General features: G+C 45.2%; 7 protein-coding genes across 8 annotated transcripts in view; 4 read left to right on the top strand and 3 right to left on the bottom strand.

Annotated features, from left to right (window-relative positions):
- LOC127749242 (BAI1-associated protein 3-like) overlaps window positions 1-1336 on the top strand; it is a 10568-nt gene extending 9232 nt beyond the window's left edge. The window contains exons 6-7 of the mRNA XM_052266599.1: window positions 1001-1177; window positions 1282-1336. Coding sequence (XP_052122559.1) covers window positions 1001-1177; window positions 1282-1336 — 232 coding nt within the window. The remainder of the gene's footprint in view (window positions 1-1000; window positions 1178-1281) is intronic.
- A 569-nt stretch (window positions 1337-1905) lies between these two features.
- LOC113216075 (vesicle transport protein SFT2B) lies at window positions 1906-4079 on the bottom strand. Its single transcript, XM_026435783.2, has 5 exons — window positions 3949-4079; window positions 3665-3735; window positions 3404-3570; window positions 3191-3308; window positions 1906-3095 (listed from the first exon to the last, which is right to left on the bottom strand). The coding sequence occupies exons 2-5, from the start codon at window positions 3731-3733 to the stop codon at window positions 2967-2969; spliced, it is 483 nt and encodes a 160-aa protein (XP_026291568.1). The 5' UTR covers window positions 3734-3735; window positions 3949-4079; the 3' UTR covers window positions 1906-2966.
- A 13-nt stretch (window positions 4080-4092) lies between these two features.
- On the top strand, window positions 4093-5433 carry LOC113216065 (RWD domain-containing protein 2B). Its single transcript, XM_026435770.2, has 3 exons — window positions 4093-4514; window positions 4618-5037; window positions 5115-5433. The coding sequence occupies exons 1-3, from the start codon at window positions 4347-4349 to the stop codon at window positions 5331-5333; spliced, it is 807 nt and encodes a 268-aa protein (XP_026291555.1). The 5' UTR covers window positions 4093-4346; the 3' UTR covers window positions 5334-5433.
- Window positions 5434-8351: 2918 nt separating this feature from the next.
- LOC113216157 (endochitinase) lies at window positions 8352-11267 on the top strand. The gene is made up of 10 exons (XM_026435907.2): window positions 8352-8487; window positions 8614-8867; window positions 9098-9263; window positions 9333-9546; window positions 9650-9773; window positions 9864-10061; window positions 10146-10227; window positions 10308-10519; window positions 10600-10911; window positions 11003-11267. The coding sequence occupies exons 2-10, from the start codon at window positions 8631-8633 to the stop codon at window positions 11180-11182; spliced, it is 1725 nt and encodes a 574-aa protein (XP_026291692.1). The 5' UTR covers window positions 8352-8487; window positions 8614-8630; the 3' UTR covers window positions 11183-11267.
- On the bottom strand, window positions 11265-12201 carry LOC113216165 (28S ribosomal protein S24, mitochondrial). Its single transcript, XM_026435916.2, has 3 exons — window positions 12034-12201; window positions 11742-11928; window positions 11265-11663 (listed from the first exon to the last, which is right to left on the bottom strand). Exons 1-3 carry the CDS (start codon window positions 12067-12069, stop codon window positions 11365-11367), a joined length of 522 nt encoding a protein of 173 aa, XP_026291701.1. The 5' UTR covers window positions 12070-12201; the 3' UTR covers window positions 11265-11364.
- Window positions 12202-12284: 83 nt separating this feature from the next.
- On the top strand, window positions 12285-16233 carry LOC113216132 (synembryn-A). Its single transcript, XM_052266585.1, has 10 exons — window positions 12285-12514; window positions 12763-13027; window positions 13106-13304; window positions 13395-13536; window positions 13621-13790; window positions 13894-14071; window positions 14159-14399; window positions 14477-14633; window positions 14712-14831; window positions 14944-16233. Exons 1-10 carry the CDS (start codon window positions 12428-12430, stop codon window positions 15074-15076), a joined length of 1692 nt encoding a protein of 563 aa, XP_052122545.1. The 5' UTR covers window positions 12285-12427; the 3' UTR covers window positions 15077-16233.
- A 3-nt stretch (window positions 16234-16236) lies between these two features.
- The window catches only part of LOC113216139 (uncharacterized), a 52704-nt gene continuing 47924 nt past the window's right edge, over window positions 16237-21016 (bottom strand). For both annotated transcript variants that reach the window (XM_052266586.1, XM_026435888.2), the window contains 2 exons: window positions 17476-17710; window positions 16237-17386 (listed from right to left, as the gene is read on the bottom strand). In XM_052266586.1, the coding sequence (XP_052122546.1) occupies window positions 17216-17386; window positions 17476-17710 (406 nt within the window). In that variant the 3' untranslated portion in view covers window positions 16237-17215. The remainder of the gene's footprint in view (window positions 17387-17475; window positions 17711-21016) is intronic.

The following is a 21016-nucleotide window of genomic DNA, read 5'->3' as shown; positions in this document are numbered from 1 at the left end:
CCCCAATGGCCCTGAGGACCGTCAGGGGGATGAGGGGCAGGGGTTGCTGCTGCGCCTGCGACCTGTGGAGTAGGCAGCTCAGCAGAGCACAGCGCAGCGCAGCCCGAGCCACAGCCCTGTTGCGCGTGTCGTGGCCTACCCTTGGTCTACTCGCGCCCCTGCTTCTGCTGCCAGCGGTCCCTTGGGCGAGTCGAGTCACCCCCCTACCCCTCCTCTCCGTTCTCCCTTTTGCTAGGGGATTCAATTACCCGCGTCCTTGCAGGAGGTCTCCGTCGGTCCCCGTCCCTCACTCACATCCCTTGATTTGTCGGCAGACCACCCCATCCTCGAGGTGCTGGAGACGCGGCTCAACGACCGCACGGCCCTGGACTTCGTGAAGAAGCAGAGGCAGCGCCTGGCCACCACTTAGCCGTGACCTGAAACCGGTGCTTGAAAAAAAAAATAAGGAACGTCTTCGTTGGCCTGCCTTCAGGCAATTGTTACTGTTACTGCTTTGGTTGCGTATTGAACGCAAGGAAAATGTGGTGCAGCAGAAACGACTTTTAAAACGGGTTACAATATAAAAGGTGATCCAAATTACACTATATTAAAGGCTATATTTTGTTCACTCCCAATACCAATGGGAGATTGAAGAATGAATCAAAAGTTTTAGATTTTGATAAGAATTCCATCAGCAATCACTAGAACTGTCTAGTGCATTTGTACTGTGTTACAGTGAATTATTACGCTTGACTTGTTGCTGCAGCATGCAGCTAAACTGTTACAAAAATGTTCACATACTCCTAAACTTTTAGATAATTCTACTCACTTAAATTTAAATGCTTTTTGTGGCTGAGTAATGAGTAAAATACTCATTAGGCATTACTGCTCACGCACAACTGCTTACTGCAGGCCATAATATCAGCTTCCAAAATTGTATAAAAGTAAAACTATTGATATAGTTTTTGGAATGTGAGGTACTGTATTCCTAATTTCAGAGATATCCAACAAAATGATACAGATTAGCTCTCGCTTTGTCTGAGCTTAAACACCAATATGCATGGTTGACAGTGAGAGTTCCCTTCCACGCTCAATTATGGGCAAATCATTCAAAACCACTAAAGAAGCTCAAAAGTAATAATTTCAGAGTCAAGGCATCATACTGTGACACAACACTTCGCAATTGCCTCAAAAAAAGGTAATGGTGTATTCAAAGAATGTAAAGTGCAATCACATTATATACTACAAAGAAGATGCTTTCTGTTTCATTTGAAATTTCTAATTTTCCTCAGCAATTGCCAGTCAATGTTATTTTGAAAAGAATGAAGAGAACAATGCATGTAAGAGAAAGCTGTGATTTGTGTATGTTAAGCTTTCATGTAAGTGTGATGATGAACTGTATCCTTCTATCTAGAATTACCTCCGTGTGTTTGTAGAACTCTACCTGACCTGCCAATTTTCCACTTTTGTAAATATTAAAAATTTCGAACCAAGTAACTATCCAGCAAATTCCATAAAGATGTCACACAGTGGTAAGTTTGTGGTTTAAAAAATCTTATGAGCCCTTCTTGCCTCTTTCAATAGAGTGCTTTATTTATTCTACTTCAATGTTCATTGAACACTGCTCAGTGCTGACTTTTAAATTTAAATAAGGTTCTGCAATTAATATTGTGGCGCTAAATGTTGCAATTTAGGTACATGTATAAACTTTCCACTAAGTACTGACCACTTTCCACAAAGTGCTTTGACTCTTAGTATGATTATATGCTATCTATTTTTTCAGGAAAAATTGCAGATTTTAGCAATTTTTCATCTTGGTGGAAGTCTATGTTGTCGAGTGAGAGAAGGGTGTGCTGCTTATTTTGTTACCAAGTGTATATATTGATGTTGAAAGGATTTGTGTATGTGTCAATTGAATGTGCGTAATAAAGATGTATTCACATGAATTTAATCATGGAAATTGTTACAAATTATAGTACATAATATACACACTTATGATCACAGCATCCAGCACTCTACATGTAAATAAGTAAACTTAATTAATATATTTTAAATTAAATGAAAGTGAAGGAAATATATGAAAAATCAGCATACCAAAGTGAAAGTTCTGATCTACAGTCTTCCTATTACATTTGTGTAAAAGTGTTGGCCAAAATGCCTATTTAAGGGAAGCGAAAAAAAACACTAATAATATAAATTCATTTTCAGGTTGGATAATTCAATAAGCTACTTCCAGAACAGGGAAGAGAACCTGATAAATTACTGCTAACGTATTATTTTTGAGCAGGTATTTATAGGAGATTTTGATTATAAAATGGAGGCAACCTTTTTCAAGGTTTTATGCCTTTTTGGTCCAAGGTTTGAAACCCCAATGGTCCCTCATAAGTTAACACGTTGAGTCCCAGGGGGGCATTAATCACGTGCTTTGTGATCATATGTGTGGTCACGTGGGATTCAACGTGTTAATGGTTCAATTACTCTCAGCTAACAGAAACTTTGTAGAAGTCTTTGAGACAAACCTTAAAAAATACTGTAAGACAGGTAACAAAATAGTTCAGATGCAAGGAAAGACAGATAATTATCTCAAGACAGATATTAAGACTGCATTAATTAGGTTCAAAATTATATTAATTCAATGTCAACTTCATTCACGTAAAATTGGTCTTCTTCCATTCAAAATTAACTGATCTAAGTTTAAAAAAATAAAGTGTGCAGTGAATAAATAACAATAATTGAAAGGGAAAGTCCTGAAATCTGTGCTTTCTTTTTCATCCTCACAGCCCACATAAAATGAAGAGAAAACCACATGATGGCAAACAACAGCTCCTCACAAAAAAATGACAGTTAAAAATGCAACACATTGCTTTAAGTAATATCCTGCACCTTCTTCATACTATCAATATTATATTTACAAACTAGATATTTTCATTTTCAGTCAAAAAGGGGAAATGCAATGGATATGTGATATTTAAGCATCAGTTTACCTTTCAGGCGATGCACTCAGTGAAAGTTTTCTTCACCGCTGTCCGAGCATAGGGTATGTAAGAGATAGAGTACCAGGTCATAGCAACAGCCTGCAGTATGATGAACAGCAAAGCTAGCCCAGCATTATGCAACTGGAAAAAAAAAGAAAAGAAAAATAGAACTTATTAATGAAATCAATACAAAAGATATTTTCACTACAACAAGCAAAAATGGACAGGATACTTACATACAATGCCGCAAACAAGGTCAGACAAATCAGAACAAGAACTAAAATTGTTGCTATGACACGTGTTGAGGCAAACATCTTTTTAAGTTGATTCATGGGGCCCATCAAGAAACATGTGCTGTAAAAAACAAACCAGTAATGTTTCCTTTGCTACTCTATATTAAATCAAACAAAACAGTAACAACTTTGAAATTGCAAATTAAAATCAGGTACCTGGCCATTGAGGTAACATTCCCAAATGTATAGAGAACAGCAAATATTGTTACTTTATGCAAAAACAATGCAACACTTCCAAGCAATGAGAGCAGGATTCCAACGACAAAACATATGATGAAGCCTTTAATACGTGTCGACCAGCTAAAAGTTGCAGCATCAAAAACCTGTTGAACATAATGGATGTATTACAACCTAGACTAACCAGAAATATTAGAATAAGGTTAGAAATATGTAAAAAGATGATTGAACAATACTTACTGGACTCAGAATAGAATTATCTTCACCGTTGTTTTCCTCCCCACTTAGAGCTTTCCTTAGCTTATCCATCTCTGCAAGGTAAAAGAAATATGGAACATTAATGCTGGTACAAACACCAGCATGAATCACTGTTACCTGTTACCTAATAGAGAACAGATTGATTATGATGAAGGATTTGGCTGTTTCCAATCAACCACAACACAGGCTTGCGCTTTGTGTAATGATGGACTGAAAATAATGCAGCCAACATCCTTCTAAAAATCAAAATTTGTTGCTTTCTATACCTGTTGCTCGCTGCTAAAATGTCCTTAACCCGTGGATGCAACGCCCTGTCCTGTCACTTGCGTCGTTGTGCATTGGCTTCCGTCACTTGTTTTTTGTTTACGCCAATTCTTCATTTGTTTTTCAAAATCACGGTTGGCTAATCATCGAAACACATCGTCGTGAAGTTGTTTTAAAGTTTTACATACTAAGTTTCTTGATACATGGCTTAGCTCTCCTCAGTAATAACCGTCGAAGTTGGTTTACACTATGGTCTGTGCAATCGAAGTGGCTCATATAAACAAACAGCAAACATGTCCAGGAAACTTTTCAATGTTGGTGTTTTGCGTGTTTATGTTGTGGTCGTAGCAGAAGAGAAGACTGGCAGAAAGCAAAGAGCAAAGCATAGAAATCGATAGGAATGGCTGCAATTCCTGTTCAACTTTCTGAGCTAGAAATGCTGCAATCTATGTTTAGCCACAATGAATTGCGTATCACACCTAGCCTATTGGATGATATGAAACAATATGTAGATTCACCCCACGCAACACCACCGCTTGTGTCATTCATTATCAACCTTGATGTAGAGGTAACAGCTGTCTCATGCCTGATTGAATCAGAGGTAGAACCTCGTGAGCCGGTATTTGCATTTTTTTTGTTATACCAATTCTCTTTTTGTTTTAATATTTCAGATTAAGCTGGAAGTTAGTGTTACTTTGCCACCTGATTACCCTGCTGTCGAACCAGAAATGTTTGTGCGAAGTGAATTACTAGACAAGCAGCAGCAGGCTACAATAAATAAAGAACTTTATCAGTTTATAAGCAATTTGGAAAGAGGAGAAGTATGCATTTATTCGGCAGTATCATGGCTACAAGAAAATGCTCTCAGATTTAAACAAAATATACCTGTCGACTCTTCTACTGTTAAAATTAACACAGAGAAACTTGTCAGGATTTGGATTTACTCACACCACATTTATAACAAGGATAAGCGCAGGAATATTTTGGCGTATGCCTCACAACACTGTTGTGCTGGCTTTATGTTACCAGGTCGACCTGGCATAATTTGCCTTGAAGGATTCGAAGAGGACTGTGATGAAGTGTGGAGAAAGGTTTGGCCTTTAAAATAGTGATCTGTGTTTGAATATTTTTGACATCCATCAACATTTACTTTATGTCTCCATTTTAGATAAGAAGTATGAATTGGAAAAAAATCATGCTGAAGAAAAAAGAAGATTGCTTGGAACGATGTTTTTCCTCTTTTGAAGAAACATCGTTCAACAAGTGTAAAGATGAACGACACATGGATATGGGTGAATTTTTTAAATACCTTGAAAACCACAACTGTGGTTATATTTTTAAAGAGTATTTTGGAGTGGATGGCAAAATTCCGACTGAGGATGATTAATTTGTACATACATTTATTAATATCAAATAATGAGAATGGACCGGCAACACAGGGTTTATTGAGTTTGTCATTTTTGTGTTATTAAAAGACAATAACTTAAGCGGACCATTGTTGTCACTTATCGGCCATTCCCTTTGTCAGCACGTCCCGAATCCTTGGACTGGGCGCACATTTTCGTCAGGCCTTATCGTTCCTGCCTTGGCCGTGGGCCAAAGTCAAACTCTTCCTCCAACGTGCCTGGCTTGCATATGCCTGGCGTGCGTTGCGTGCGTGCGTGACTCATCGGTGCTTTGTTGTCTTATGGGTCTCTTCTTGAGAGAGCCAAAGCTGAAAGCTCTGTGAATTATTTTAATCAACGTCTAATAGACGATTAACCTCCATTTTCGGACCGTGCCGGCGTCGTATCGTAGGCGCATGGTGCCTTACGGGTGAATCGAATAGGCAAACGCACCTACTGTTGCGTCGTGGGTGGCCCATAGACCCGGAGCACGGTTTAGATACTGTACACATGTATGCACTGTACGCATGGCTGCATGCGCTACAGAAATATTCTGTCCCTGTGGCCCACCTTGTATACACGTTTATTTTGGCCCTAAAATATGCCTGTACCCTGAACCACTAGAAGACGTCGGAAAGATGACACTTGTCTAGCTTGGGAGGCACCTACCTAGTGCAGGGAAGTCCCGCATTATTTTTAGCTCAGCCCAGGCCCGAATCCTTCCGTTTTAAAACGTCTGGTGGGTACGCAAAATAAATTTCTTTATTCCATCCTGGTAGTTGGCAACATGCGTAGCCTATCGTCCCTTACAAAACTGGTCTGGACCCGCTTCTGTAGTTGGACGACACACCCCGCTGGCCCGCGGCCGCTCCAACCGCATGCAACCTCCCCCTCCCTGCCTTGGCTGCCACCTACGTCGCCTTATTGAGGCTTTGGAAAGTAATCAGCAAAGAGATGCCCCGGTCTCCAGATAGCGGAACAGTCGGCCTGAATCTGGGATACTCCTGCCTTGCTAATTTTTTGCCCCTCGCATTTTTTTCCTCTTGCCTTTCTTTTTACGAGCGGCCATATACTTTCTTCCGTCTCAACTGTCAACCCAACGCCATTAGTGTGGCAAAGAGACGAGCCAAGAGTGACCCACTTTTTCCGAACCAGACCCGCTCGTACGGAGACAACTCGATCTGGACTTGGCTTTTGGCGACACATAAACATGGAAGGTGGGAGGCAGGGGGGGGGGGGTCCCCCAGGAGAGGGGGCTCCACTCACACAACACACCATGCACCGTTTGAGAGCAATGACCGATTCCTCAAGTGCCCCGCATCGCCCCGCTGGAGTTGGCTCCAGTCGCAGTTGGTATCTCCCTCCACCCCGTCCCCCCTCTTTTCCCGAATACCCTGGGGACAAGGCCTTATTCCTACTTGCGCCCGTTCCCGTACGTGCGGCCGTGACAACGGCAGCAACGCTGATAAGTGAATGGAATGGGGTATCAGCGGTAGGCCCAGTCATCGAGGGGTCATGACCACTTTCGCAAGTTCGACATACAGGAAAATGATGCCCGTTCACTTTTCCTCTATTTCCCCGCTTCAAATCGAGGTTTTGACGGTTTTTTCGGGTGCAGTAAATGGCGATATCACCATACTGCACCCGAAAAAACCGTCAAAACCTCGATTTGAAGCGGGGAAATAGAGGAAAAGTGACTGTGTAATGCGGGTTGCCTAAGCTGAGTCAAAACGGCTCTGTCGGGACCCTTAAAGTCTATCCGAGATTTGTTTTACAATTTTTGCAATTTTTTTTTTTGAAGAACGGGCATCATTTTCCTGTATGTCGAACTTGCGAAAGTGGTCATGACCCCTCGATGACCGGGCCTAATCAGCGGGTATCAGCATGGACAGCAGAAAACTCCCACCTGGACCGTTGCGCCAAGCATGCCATAGGTGGCTGTTTAAACCCCGCTCACTCCTGTTGTTGTGCTGTACCGCATGCCTACGTGCGGGCGGGTTGCCTACTCGCTCGGCCTGCAAGGCTCCGCGGACAGGAGCGATAGGCAACCCACCCGCACCCCCGCAGAAGTGCACGGGGTGCGTTTGCGTTCAAATATTACGTCACACTTTTAGGGGACGGGGGTTTGTGACCTTGCGGTTAGACATGGTACAACGCGAAACTCATAATTGGATTAAAATGTTTGAGATGGGATCGACATAGAAATGTAAAAATGTTACGTCCAGAGGGGGGGGGGGTAAGTCAAAACGTGATCAAAACTGAGACAGGGGGACGGAGGGGTCGAAAGATGATCCCAAAAAGGGTGGTGTATAATATTTGAATGGCCTCTAACAAGAATCTAGCTGTCCTGGTCAGTGTGTACATACTATTTTCGGTAAGATAAGGGATCATCCAGAAAGTATACGTCCGTCACTCGCCGTTACGAAAATGAAATTGCCAAGTTCAGCCTGTTCAAGGTCTCATAGCGCCTGCTAGGCAGGCAACATCGTGCCAGCCGTGCATGTCTGTACTGCGGGATGGCCTACCCCGAGTATCGCAGGCGCCGACCTCCCACGTAATTTGCCGTATGAATCTGAGGAAAGGGGACGTTGTTTCTGGACAATCCCGCACAAAACATATAGAACAGGCGCCAGTCAAATCTGAATAATTCTCTCCCGTCCTTATGGTCTTGATCAAGTACAGCGAATTCATCACATTATATGCGTCACAACTCCCCCCCCCCTCCCCTCCCTCCGCACTTCAGCGGAGTCTTTGTCTTAAACGCCTCTCCGGAGAAAGTTGCTGTTGATTAAGCACCCCGTCGAACCAAAGTACAGCACACCGCGTCCCTGGACCTCCGATACGATACGCCCAACACAACATCCACGAGCCCGCGCTGCTTCTCCCTCTCCCCCCCCCCCCTGTACGTGTAAATCATTCATTGGGGTAGGGCAGCCTACCCGACCAGAGAGTCCCGTGGGTGGACACCCCCCCCTCACTCTTCCCCTCCTCCCACAAGCAGAATGCGACTGACGGCGACACCCGGGTGGGAGGGATAACGGACACCTCTGAAGGGGTACCCGGAGCCGAGCCACCAGGCACCACTCGAGGCAGAACTCAGTCCATCCCGCACCGCCGCGCCGGAGAGGCGCCTGCAGCATCTCGAGCACCGCGAGTGTGAGTACCCCGGGGCACCCCCGAGCATAAAGAGCTACTGCGAGGTGCCATGAGTCTCTTTACCCGAGCAGCTATCCCCGCCGCCCCCGAGGACCCCTTTCTTACGGCCCCCACTGCCCTCCGCAGGTTCTCTCTTGTCCACGATGGCCCGGGCGCCGCCGATGCTCCTGCTCATCGCCGTCCTGCCCGCGCTCTTCCTGTGCGCGGGCGCGGACAAGCCGTCCAGGGTGGTGTGCTACTTCAGCAACTGGGCCATCTACCGGCCGGGCATCGGCGCGTACGGCATCGACGACATGCCCGCCGAGCTGTGCACGCACGTCATTTACTCCTTCATCGGCGTCTCCAACGTGACGTGGGAGGTCCTCGTCCTGGACCCCGAGGTGAGGGAAGCAAGCAGCGCCCCGCTGCACCGGGCGGGCATCGTTCGAAAACGAGAGGTAGTGAGAGGGGGCTATATCGCCCGGGCGAGCGTCTCACTCCCTTTTTCCCGCTTTCGGACGCCCGCCCGGTGCACGGCTCCACATAGGGAAGCCCCAGTCCTGGTCCTGGCCCTGGCGAACAAAGTTAAATATACTGTTAACACTGACCGGGATGCCGACGATATTTACAGAACGACGTGGAAAACAGTGGCTTCCGCAACTTCACCGACCTCAAGAAGAAGTACCCCGGGCTGAAGACGGAGCTGGCGGTGGGCGGCTGGGGCGAGGGCGGCCGGAAGTACTCGGCGCTCGTGCACCACAAGAGCAGGAGGGACTCGTTCATCCGCAGCGTCGTCGGTAAGTCCACCTTGCTGCAAGCAGCGTCTGCTTTCCTCGGCCAGCAACTTCGACACTTTTGCCCCACAGAGTTCATGGAGAAGTATGACTTCGACGGCTTCGACCTTGACTGGGAGTACCCTGGCGCGGCCGACCGTGGCGGCTCCTTCTCAGACAAGGACGTGTTCCTGTACTTCGTGCAAGAGCTGCGGCGGGCGTTCGGGGACCGGTGGGAGATCACCATGGCTGTGCCCATCGCCAAGTTTAGGCTCAACGAAGGCTACCACGTTCCCGAGCTGTGCGCGTGAGTATGCATCCACACCTCGGCTCGTGGTGTCGAATAGGTTGCCTATCGGCAGGCGCTAGTACGCTCATGATGCTGACACTCGCATTTCTAACGCTTCCAGTGAGCTAGACGCTATCCACGTCATGTCCTATGACTTGCGAGGTAACTGGGCAGGCTTTGCTGACGTCCACAGCCCACTCTACAAACGTCCTTCGGATCAGTGGGCCTACGAGACTCTGAACGTGGTAGGTAGAGTGGAAGGGAAGTCCCAACAAGAAATGGTCGGAATGTAACATGCGGTGTACTTATTATGAGACACTCGCCTGTGGTTTCAGAACGACGGTGTTCAGCTGTGGGTCGACTACGGTTGCCCGCCAGACAAGCTGGTGATAGGCATTCCCTTCTACGGCCGCTCCTTCACGCTGTCGCAGGGCAACAAGGACTACAAGATAGGCACGTACATCAACAAGGAGGCGGGCGGCGGCGCCCCCGGCAACTACACCCGCGCCAAGGGTTTCCTCGCCTACTACGAGGTACGGCACCGCGCGGCACGAGGCCCAACGCAACGGTAATGCAATGCAGTGACATGTTTTTTTATTCGTCTATCTTTCTTAAAGATTTGTCTGGAGTTGCAAGACAAGGAGGGAGGGTGGACCGAGAAATGGGATGATGTAGGGAAATGCCCATACGCATACAAGGGTAAGTGTGGGGGAGTGTTTGTGATAATTTTCTTAGAAAATTCGTGATTGAAAACTAATATTGATATTTTGTTTGCTCAGGAACACAGTGGGTTGGTTATGAGAATGAGAGAAGCGTTAAAATCAAGATGGACTGGATCAAATCTAAGGGATATGCTGGAGCCATGAACTGGGCTATTGATATGGACGACTTTAGAGGTGTATGTGGAGAAAAGAATCCACTCATCAAAATTCTTCATAAAGAGATGAAAGACTATGTTGTTCCAACTCCAACGGTGTCAACGACACCTCGGGTAAGTTTGTACAACCACAAATACAAATGAAGTCACACTACAGACAGAATAAAAATTATGCTCCTTTTGCTTAATTTCAGCCTGAATGGGCTCGGCCACCAAGTACTCCTCCTTCTGAACCTACCCCTCCTAAACCCAGCACTGCATACAAGCCAACAGTAACCACCCCAAAACCAACGTCTACATCCGCCACCCCATCAACAGAAGCACCAACAATCAGCAGTCCAATGGACGATGTAACAACAGCTGCAAGTACAACATCAACAACTTCAACAGCAGCACCAACAACTTCAACTACAACACCAGCTACTTCAACAACAGATAGCTCCAACGATATACCAATGGCAGAATGCAAAGAGGGTGAATTCATTGACCACATGGATTGTAATAAGGTATAACAAAATATTGTTGTAAAATGTGCTTACATGTACCTAATTTTTAAAACCCCATTTTTGTTTATTTCTGAATTTTTTTCTTTTACAGTACTATCGGTGTGTGCATAGTAAGCCTGTTCAATTCGAATGCAAGGGAGGCACCGTTTGGAATAGTGCAGGCCAGACTTGTGACTGGCCATCAGAGTCACAACGTGAGGAATGCCGTCCATCTTCACAGCCCAATTCTGAAAATGCAAGACTTCACCTAGGGCCACAACGCAGACAGTAGATTAATATGAAGTTTTAATTAATTATTTATTATTTATTTATACTTAATATAAGGCTGATTAAATAATGTAAAGTGATCAAAATTGCTTCATTTGTATTTTATTTTTTATAATATAAACAGTTCCTTCAAAAAAGGAAAATATTAACAGTTCTACTTGATCATCCGCTTCAGAAAAAAATATCCTATGCAGGATCAAGAACCTTAACAAATCCTTCAAAGGGCTCAACTGCCTGTATCTCTAGTTTTACTGGGCAGTGCAACCAAATACTAAGCATTTCCTCAGAAAAACCAGTAAGAAAATATACAGACTGAGGATTCATTCTTTTAGAAATTAAAAATGCTATACGTATCATATTATGCTGACGTTTGATGATAATTTGCTCTCCTACAACACTGCAAAACCAGGATCCATATATAAACCTCCGGATAAACATATCTTCGATTGCAGTGAGCTGGGTACGTCGACCACCAAGAAGATTGCCTAAACATACAAGAAATAAAGAGTATCTACTTTTGAAAGGATATTTTTCAAAACTATAAACATATGGCAAACACTTACTCGTATTCCAAGAATTCCAACTTTTCCAATGAGCAATTTCATGAGGTTTAGTGGCTTGCTCATAGGTCAGGAGCTGGGAACGACCCTCCAGACGTTTGTATCGACCAACAGAAATCCTGTGACATGTTGCAGTAGTAGAAATTTGACATTCTTGTCGAAGGGCAGAGCTTGCTGATTTAATAAATACCTGGAAACCAAACATTTTGAAAAGCTTACTAACCTCTGACAGCAGAAAGCAATTTTAGTTTAATGAATCAAAAATATAAACATAATAAAGGGACATGTCACTTACATTCATCTGCAAAGCTTTAGTTAAATTTAACGCCATTCTGACAAGTAATTGTGATAAATTACTTCGTTTTACATCAACTTTACACAAACTTAAAATTATTCTCTCATGACTACCAAGAACACACCAACAAGAACACACACACTTTCTTGCTTGCTTCCTCCTGTACAATTTCTCATATAACAAGGTACGTTCCTGACTGGCAAGCTGACAAAGTGACCACACAAAACCTGTAGTCATGACGTTTTAGCAGACGGCATTTTCGGCTCAAATACAAACATGTCAAGCAATTTATTTCTAATCTTTTAATGGTAAAGAATGGCTTAGTGAAAGTAAAGTATTTATCAGTATTTCACCAAGTTTAGGTGTCTTATAGTTGCAGCAAGATTATTGAACAATGGAAGCCACAGATATTGCCCTTTTAGAAGGGTCCAAAACCTCTCACGGCGAAGTGGCCAATATTTTGTCGAAATTTCAGGAAAGGGTAAGTCTGTTATTAAGGTTCTCACTTAAAAGTATTCAGATATAATTCGCTTACTTAGCGCTCCCTTTGCCATGGAATCGCATCCTGCCTCTCCTGGTCAAATCAGTTCCTAACCTCACCTAAAACCCAATGAATGTTATCTTTACAAAAATAAAAATAAATCACAACTCGCAAACATTAATGTGTTGATTCTGAAACATTTGAAACAGCTACTGGTACTCATATTAAATTTATTTTTCACGCAACAGAATTCAAACTCATTTACCTTTCCCGAACTGGATCAAAACAATGGAAGATTGCGCTTGTGGAAATGTCTCATGAGATTTTTAAGTGCACCACTGCCAGAATACCTTACCAAAGACATACTTGTATCTCTTCGCATTTTAAGTCGAGATAAGCAAGACATAAATGATATTGTCAATGTCCAATATGTGGACTTGTTATTGAAACATGCTGGGATTGTGAGCCAAGAAGAAGCAATCAAACGTATCAATGAGAATGAAAACTTTGAAGGTATGTTGATTCTGAATAAATTTGCTGATGTTGATTGCATGATTCTAACGTCTTTTAATTGTTGATACATTTTTTCAGTTATCCTGGAGGCACTGAAGTGTCTAAGCAATATTGTATTTAACTCTCCTAAAGCCCAAAGAATGTGTGGCACAAATAACACCATGGAGGGAATTCTATTCCGCTTGCGCACCTATCGTGATAGAACTATACCTGACGAATTGAAGTACTTTGATATGAAAATGCTCTTTCTTATCACTGCATTGCACAGTGATAGCAGGTGATTTACCTATTGGCTTGTTTCACATCTAAACCAGGATGTATTGTATGTTGCATCATTGTTATGGTTTTTATTTTATTGCTGCTACAGATCCCTACTCAAGGATGAACTTCATGGAATGACATATCTAATGGAGCTAGTTGACTATGAAATGAAACAAGCATTAGGGGATAGTGAATCCCATGGAGCTGTGGGGGGTGTGGCTTCTTCCTTAAAATTATCTAATCAGCAGGTGGGTTGTCAAAATATCCTTTTATCATTGTTTCTGAACTACACATTTTTGTTTCAACTTGACTAATTATTTTTAAAATTTTAGGGTCTGCTTCTCTGTGAGGTTTTAAAAGTGCTCTTTAACATATGCTGCAAGGACAAAGGTCTCCACCTTGATGAAGAAGCTGAGGCTCATGGTCAAAGACTAGTATGTATTTTGCGAGATCTCTTACTAGCAACTACAAGCTCTCCAGAGAAACAATTGGACCTACAAAAGTAAGCCTGTAGTCTTTGACCTATTTTAGACTCAAAGGTTTCTTCCTAGTTTTCTTAGAATTATTATATTTATCTTGTTCCAACGATTCTTTTGTTTGTGTAGCCACACGGTGAATATGCTCACTGCAGTTCCAGCCCCCTGTCTTTCAGTTCTTGTTACTCCACATCCTGAGAAAGACAATGTTGAAAATCTAATTGAGTATGAGGGCAGTAATATGGAAGCAATAGTTGTACTTTTACATATTCTGCAGAGTAAATTAGATGTGGCTGAAGCTGCAGAGGTATGAACTGAAAACAATTAAACAAGGTGCTCTTCCTTGTTGTATTAATTTTGAGGAACACTTTTCTGTAATGACTTATTGTTTCAGACTCAGATTCAGACAGAAGCTCTTGCTCCTGTCTTGACTGTGTTAGTGGAGTGTGCTCGCAATCACCGTATTCTCCGCAAATTCCTACGTCTTCAAATTCTTCCTCCCCTGAAAGAAACTCACCGTCGTCCAGAGGAAGGGAATTCCCTCCGTAACAGGCTCTGTAGGTTTTTGACATCTCCAAATGCACACATCAAGAATTTGGTTGCTGAATTACTGTTTATCTTGTGCAAGGAAAATGGTTAGTTTAGTTCTTTTCCTGCCCCATAGTCACTTTTCTTCTACACATAGAGTTTTAAAATTTGCCATTTGTTACAGTGGGGCGTATGATCAAGTACACTGGTTATGGTAATGCTGCAGGCCTCTTGGCTAACAGAGGCCTCTTAGCTGGAAGACGTGAGGATGATGAGGGCCCTAATTATTCTTCAGAGAGTGAAGATAGTGACACTGAAGAATACAAAAAATACCGCCATGAGTAAGCACTTAGTTTTTCATGTCTGTTTGTTTGGTGTACATAGTCAGCAGTTTATAATTATTATGACTCATATTTTAGAATGAATCCTGTTACCGGATGTTGGGAGCCGCCACGTACAAATCCAATGGAAGGCATGTCTGAGGAACAGAAGGAATACGAGGCTGTTCAACTGGCTAACTTAATGGCAAAGCTTTCAAGGTAGCTGATTAGCAGTCTTATATTTAAGCTGAATCTTTAAACCTTCAGCTGTAGTGTTTTTGTCTCTCATTTACGTCAATAGTTTTTAATTTTCTATTTAAATTTGTTTCAGTGAAGGGCTGGTGCAGCCATGCAGAATAGGAGAGGATGGACGACCAGAGCCTGTTGATCATATTTTGCAATTGCAAGATGAGCTTCCAAGGCAACAAGTCAGACCACCACAATCTGCAGAAGATGATAGTTAATCTAGTCAATATTTATAGGACATTCCATTTTGTTCTTTGCATTCATGTTTTAAATGTGATACTATAAGTGGTAATTATATGTCATATATCACTTGTTTTAAGATCTGGCTTTAATGTCTTTCGTGTGGATCTTTCCAAATTGCAATTTGATAGATTGCAATTTTTTTAATCAGTTGTACATAGATACCTTGCAAGACATTCATCTTTCATTTTATGTTTGATGTATGAATTTTCTATCATCCTCTCCATTTTATATGACTGTGCCATAACAATTGTGTCAAGAATATTAACAAAACACCTTGTTTTGTCAAAAAATAAGTCTCTTGAATTAAAAACACAAAAATATCTGTAACATAATGTTACCTCTCTTGAACATCAAGTACTCTATCTATACTGTGTATCTTGAGAGGTGATGTTGGTTTTACAATGGACTTTCTAGTTTAATTATGTCTTTTATGACTAATGTGTTTGTCAATGAACTTGATTTTATTGTAGTGAATTATGATTATTCATCTTTTATCTCTCCTTCATTTTTGACTGATGTCTCTTGTTCACCTCTCTCCTTTAGGGTGTATTCAATTTTCATTGCTCATATGCATGCTGTTTGTCCATCTGTTTCTAGCTTCTCTTTTTCTAATGCTCTTTTACACTTGATCTATTGGGCTAAGGCTCTCTTGTCTATGGATTTTGTTGTTTATCTCTGGCATTTCATCATTGTAGTTACCATCGTAAATAAGAAGTAATTTTTATACCTGCAGTTGTATGTAGACCTTTAACCATACCATACCATACCATGAGATGTGAGTCAGTCCAAAGAATAACCCAAATGTTTACACTAGGTATACATTTGACTTATCAATCAGTAGATCAATTTTACGAAAAATTAAAAAGAATATTAAATTCATCTTGTCTAAACACTAAACATCAAACTGATAGAATTTTATTTAAAAAAGAAGGGAATAAATATTGTCCTTTTCTCAAGGTGAAATTTGTCTTTCTAGTAGGATATCTTTTGAAATGTGTTCTTTGTTGTCAGAAACCTGTTTACTGGGTTAGATTACCCATTACCGTTTTATATTAACTTTTCTAGTGCGTGCATAATATGTGCCAGTATTTTAATGAAATTGGAAGCTGGACAATAAAAGAAAGAAAGCCCATGCTTGTCTTTTCCTACATTTATTGTCAATACTTGTTTTACAGAGTACAGGTCATCAAAAGTTTCCCATGAATCAAAAATATGACTGCAGTTAATTTTGTCTCCAGCTTGAAAAAATGTGATTGTTCATAGGAGTTCTAGAAAACAGGAAATTCTTCCACCATGGACATTTCTTTTAAAAAAAAGGCTATTTTTCTTTAAAAAAACAAAACAAACGAATAACAAGAGCAATACAAGTTAATTCACAGAAGGGCTGTTCTGATTTAGGGGTGAATCATTCCAATGTTCAGGATCTAAGTTCAAACATTTTTACTGCGCTTTCTCATTTGAATAAGTATTCAATAATAAATCTATCTACAGTTTACCATTAAAATTTAGAAAGAAGCTCACAAAGAAAACAATATGTGATATCACCATTTAAGTTCAAGAAGCTGAAACAAACAACTTGGTTTATGGAATGATTTCTGAAATCCACAAATTTGTTCACAAGGACCTTTAGCTATCTCATTTCAAGCACAATCAAGGAGCAGCTCATCTCATCACATCACAACAATATGATCCAATAATATCTCGAAAGAAAGGTATGAAACCTTGAAAGTTTACTGCATATGCAGCAAAGAATGTATTTCTTTAATAACATTTACAGCATAAATAAACGTTTTCCCCCCCCATATCTTCAGACTACTTGGAAACTTACACCTCTTGTCTAATTTTCAAAAAAATAAATTTGCTATAAATGAACTGTTTTTGTAGTCTAATCTTGGAAATAATTGCGTTTAAGCTGGTACTTTAGGCGATCAAAGTGGGTCACTGCATACCACGAGTACAACTTATCAATCATATGGTTGCAGAGCTTTGGGAGCTCCTGAGCATTTTCTTTTCCTTTTCTCGATATTCAAGAGCTATAAGTATGGGTTCTGCCTCAACCCATCACCAAATGAGGAATGGATCTGAAGACGACCATAGTCAACGTAAGGTATAGTCTACATCCCTCCGTCGTTTCTCGACGTTCGCGCCTGGTCCTGCTTCGCCGGGTGGTCCTCGGTATGCTGCAGCTGCTGCTCCCGCTGCTCCATCTGTTTGACGCGTAGCACCACCTGAGCGTGCTCCTCCAGCAGTTTGGCGAACTCGTTCTTGCGGCTCTGGGCCTCCACCTGCACACCAAGGGAACAGACTTTAGAGTAGAGGAGCCCTCCCTCCCCCACGGTTGAGACCCTCTGCCTCATCGTGCCCCTCCCCTCACCTGTATTCGGCGGATGCGCTCGGAGCAGAGCTGCGCGTCGATCGGCTCCCTGCCGCTCCGGCTGTCCCTGCTGCCCCTCCTCTCGTGGGAGGAGCCGCACTCGCACGGCACCAGCGCCTCGAGCGCCTCCTGGGCCTCCTCCACCAGCTCGGCGGCCTCGGCGACAGCGCCCGGGGCGTCCGCCAGGGCCATCAGCTCGTCCTCGCGGTCACCGTCCACATCGTCCACCACGATACTGCAACAGAGAGAACGTCAGTTGGAGCCTGAGGCGCTGGGGCCCCCGATCGGTGGGCAATCCCGTAGCACTCCGGTGCGCCGCGGGCCTGCCGGCCTGCCCGCCTGTCATGGGTCAACCTTCCCACCTGCCTCTGGCTCTACCGCAGTCTACAGAGATGAACCCCCTCTCATCCAAACCTTTTCCCTCTGCCCTGCTTCCGCTCATCCCCATTTCCTCAGCTCTTGGATCGAGTAGTGTAGTAATTAGGAAAATCCCGCGAGCCCCCTCCTCCTCCTCCCTCCTCCCTCCTCCCTCCGAGCGGCGGGCTCGGCGGACTGCGGGCGGCCGCGCCATACCAGGACAGCCCCTTTGTTGGGGCTTTGCCGCTGCTGTCCTGTCCTCCCCTGACAAGGGTAATCCCCTGGCAATGCGTCGCGTCGTCTCGCTGTCCCCCCGCGCGCCCCGCCCCGCCCCGCGCCGCGCCGCGATAGAAAAGGCTCACTCTCGGGCCGCCCTTGATTGCCCCGCTCGTGTGCAATAATTATCCTTCCGCTGACGTGGACGTGCTCTCCAGGCTGGCGTGCGACGGGGGCGGCCGCCCGCGCACCCGCCTCCACCCGACCCCAGGGGACCCAAGGCGCGGACGTCACGGCGCTGCATGCGTTGGTGGACTTGGGACTCGGAGAGAGAGAGCACAGGAACGAGGAACGTTGCTCACCGCTGGCTGTGGATCGTCGAGGTGTATACTGTGTTACGTATTGACATGTTGGTCTGTACCACTTCCTGTCAAATGTTATAAAGAGACCTGCATAGCGTTTGAATAAACAAGTCTTCAAGGAACTTCATCAATGAAGTTCTAAAATAGGGTCTTCATTGTCTGATCAATATTTGTTAAGATTTTTAGCAGATGATACGCAGTTATCGTCAGCTTGTACTCTCGTAAAGTTGTAGGTTCAAAGCGTACAGTTCAAAGTTCGCCAGTTAAAGCAGCAGAAACGCGCAAGCAGTAGTCCAATCTATTTAGGCGGCGCGCTTGCAGTGGGGCTCTCGCGTGTCTGCCACCGGCGGCCGGGGGCCTGCCGGCTTGAGCAGTAGCGCTGTTCAGACCGACAGCATCGTAGCGCTATGAGCGACACTTCGCAGCGGCCGCTGCCCTACACAGCCCTATGCTTCGGTTATGACCCATAAAATAGTCGTTAAACACCCGCCGCGCTCCGCCCAGCCGCGCCCCGCCCGCACCGTGCTCGCCGCGCTATCGCCATGCTCGCCGTGCTCGCCGAGCCGTGCTCGCCGCGCCTCGCCGCCGTGCTCGCCGTGCCCCGCTCGCCGTGCTCGCCGCGCCCCGCTCGCCGTGCTCACCGTGCTCGCCGCGCCCCGCTCGCCGTACTCGCCAGGCTCGCCATGCTCGCCGAGCCCCGCTCGCCGCACCCCGCTCGCCGCACCCCGCGCCCCGCTCGCCGCGACCCGGCCGCGTTTACGTACAATGCGTGTCCACCCCGCGTTCACGTTCAACGCAGTCGTGTGAGTTTAGAGCTGCTCAACGCTCAACGCTATACGTGTAAGTCATCTGCTTTCACGTTAGCGTTAGCGTTAACGTTTTTTTTTTTTTCATTGCGGCAATTTAGCTGCAAATGTTGTGGCAGAATTGTTTCAGACTGGAGATGGGGCTGCACGCACACATGCGATCTATCGTAAAGAGGATTGCAGGCAAGTAGAGGAAGGGGAGGCTGTCCGCTCCCTGCCATCCCAGCCGCACCCCCCTCGCGCTCTCATCCGCACCAGGCGTGGGGGCGGGCGGACGTCTTCTGAGTGCCTTCGAGGAGTATCTGACAAACTACACGACATGTCCAATAAGAGGCAAGTTTGACGGGAAATATGGCCGTTGAACCTCGTCCTTGCCTTTGGAGAGAGTTTTCGGCTCGGCTCGGCTGACTGACTCGACCGCCGGCGAACGCGGGGACGCTAGGGGTGAGCGTGGAGGAGGAGTGGCGGTCGGGGCAGAATCGGTCGGAATGCAGGAAGGGCAAGGCAAGCGCGGGGTACTATAGAAGGGGTGGGGCGGTGGAGGCTCTCTGGCAGGCGGGTGGCCAAGCACGGGCGACGTGCGTCACGGCGCCACGGTCAACATTGTCTCATCATTTTAGCCTGCTTTTAATTTAGGGGGTCGCCCAGTGAGGTCGGGGACTTCGTTTCACCCGAGGCACCGCACCGCGTGGATATTTTCAGAGCTTGCAGACATGCTCCACATCACCTAAATCCAAATACCACGCAAACAATATTGACACACGTGTAAAACCTACCCCTCTGAGAGCATCTTTTGTTTGAAGTGCGTGGGTTGTGTTGTGTCGGTTTGTAGTTCGGCCCTGCTTTAGGCCCCCGCATCAGGTACGGCAGGTTGGCTCTGCGGTTCACTGGCGTGCATGTGGCTAAGAGCGCGGCTCCGTTCCGTACTCCACTCCCGCCGCTACCTGATTTAGTGGTTTCTCCTCGCGGGAGGTGAGAGGCAGCAGAAAGGGGGAGGTTGGTGGTGGTAGGGGGGGGGGGTCGCCAAAGCTGGCGGCCCGTCTGTTGGCTTCACCGCCACCACAGTCTGTCCGTATGTAAGCAAGTTTCCAACCTCCCTACTAACCCCGGCAGCTGTCGCGAACTACTTAAACTACATGACATGCACCCACGGAATAGTCCTTTACACTTGGAACTTGCGTCGTATGAGCATGCGTCTGTTTGTATTGGAAGTCGAACCAGTCGAACTGAGCCGTGGCGGTGCGGAGCGGCGTTAGTTCGGGGTACGTCCCTGTCTGTAGCAACGCGGTTGTAGCTACAGCCGACAGTGCCCGAGTCAGCTTAAACTGAACAGTCTATAGACGAATTCATTACTTCCTCCAATGCTAGAATATCAAGCAGAAGTATAAACAGCACTAAGAACTAAAGCGAAAACGAAAGATATCAATGCCTCTCCGAAGCTCTCGCCTTGTCCAAGCGCTCGGAGGGACAGGGGGCCGCGGGGCCCCGATTCAGGAAAGAATTGCCCACCCTCCAGGCGTTTTCAGTGACTGTCATCGACCCCCGCCTAGATTGACACGGCGTCACTTCTTCGCTTTAGAAAGGATTTATGGGCCTGGGGTCAAAACGAGCCTAAACCCAAAGTCCTCGTCACGACAGACGCATTAGAGAGAAGCCGTGGCTTACCTCGCAGGCGTCCAAGCGACAACTCGTGTCGCGGCGACAAGTGGTCACAAACACGTGGTCCCAAATGGGGCAACAAACGATGTCCGACGCCACCAGCCACACGCCCCTTTTGTAGTTAAACAGTTGTAGCTACAG

Source organism: Frankliniella occidentalis, unplaced genomic scaffold, assembly GCF_000697945.3.
Source record: "Frankliniella occidentalis isolate FOCC.00 unplaced genomic scaffold, Focc_3.1 Scaffold41, whole genome shotgun sequence".
Classification (NCBI taxonomy): Eukaryota; Metazoa; Arthropoda; class Insecta; order Thysanoptera; family Thripidae; genus Frankliniella; species Frankliniella occidentalis.
Note: the sequence above shows the minus strand (reverse complement) of the source record. Positions and strands in the feature narration are given on the sequence as shown.

Coding starts and splice junctions, on each gene's coding strand:
- LOC113216075 (XM_026435783.2), bottom strand. CDS start 3,733: ATGGATAAGCTAAGGAAAGCTCTAAGTGGGGAGGAAAACAACGGTGAA. Junction 3,571..3,664: donor ATAATTCTATTCTGAGTCCA/GTAAGTATTGTT, acceptor TATGTTCAACAG/GTTTTTGATGCTGCAACTTT. Junction 3,096..3,190: donor CCTTGTTTGCGGCATTGTAT/GTAAGTATCCTG, acceptor TTTTTTTTCCAG/TTGCATAATGCTGGGCTAGC.
- LOC113216165 (XM_026435916.2), bottom strand. CDS start 12,069: ATGGCGTTAAATTTAACTAAAGCTTTGCAGATGAAT. Junction 11,929..12,033: donor CTAAAGCTTTGCAGATGAAT/GTAAGTGACATG, acceptor TTTGGTTTCCAG/GTATTTATTAAATCAGCAAG. Junction 11,664..11,741: donor TTGGAATTCTTGGAATACGA/GTAAGTGTTTGC, acceptor TTGTATGTTTAG/GCAATCTTCTTGGTGGTCGA.
- LOC113216157 (XM_026435907.2), top strand. CDS start 8,631: ATGGCCCGGGCGCCGCCGATGCTCCTGCTCATCGCCGTCCTGCCCGCG. Junction 10,062..10,145: donor GTTTCCTCGCCTACTACGAG/GTACGGCACCGC, acceptor TCTTTCTTAAAG/ATTTGTCTGGAGTTGCAAGA. Junction 10,520..10,599: donor CGGTGTCAACGACACCTCGG/GTAAGTTTGTAC, acceptor GCTTAATTTCAG/CCTGAATGGGCTCGGCCACC.
- LOC113216132 (XM_052266585.1), top strand. CDS start 12,428: ATGGAAGCCACAGATATTGCCCTTTTAGAAGGGTCCAAAACCTCTCAC. Junction 12,515..12,762: donor TGTCGAAATTTCAGGAAAGG/GTAAGTCTGTTA, acceptor TTCACGCAACAG/AATTCAAACTCATTTACCTT. Junction 14,832..14,943: donor TTAATGGCAAAGCTTTCAAG/GTAGCTGATTAG, acceptor AATTTGTTTCAG/TGAAGGGCTGGTGCAGCCAT.
- LOC113216065 (XM_026435770.2), top strand. CDS start 4,347: ATGGCTGCAATTCCTGTTCAACTTTCTGAGCTAGAAATGCTGCAATCT. Junction 4,515..4,617: donor TTATCAACCTTGATGTAGAG/GTAACAGCTGTC, acceptor TTAATATTTCAG/ATTAAGCTGGAAGTTAGTGT. Junction 5,038..5,114: donor GTGATGAAGTGTGGAGAAAG/GTTTGGCCTTTA, acceptor TCTCCATTTTAG/ATAAGAAGTATGAATTGGAA.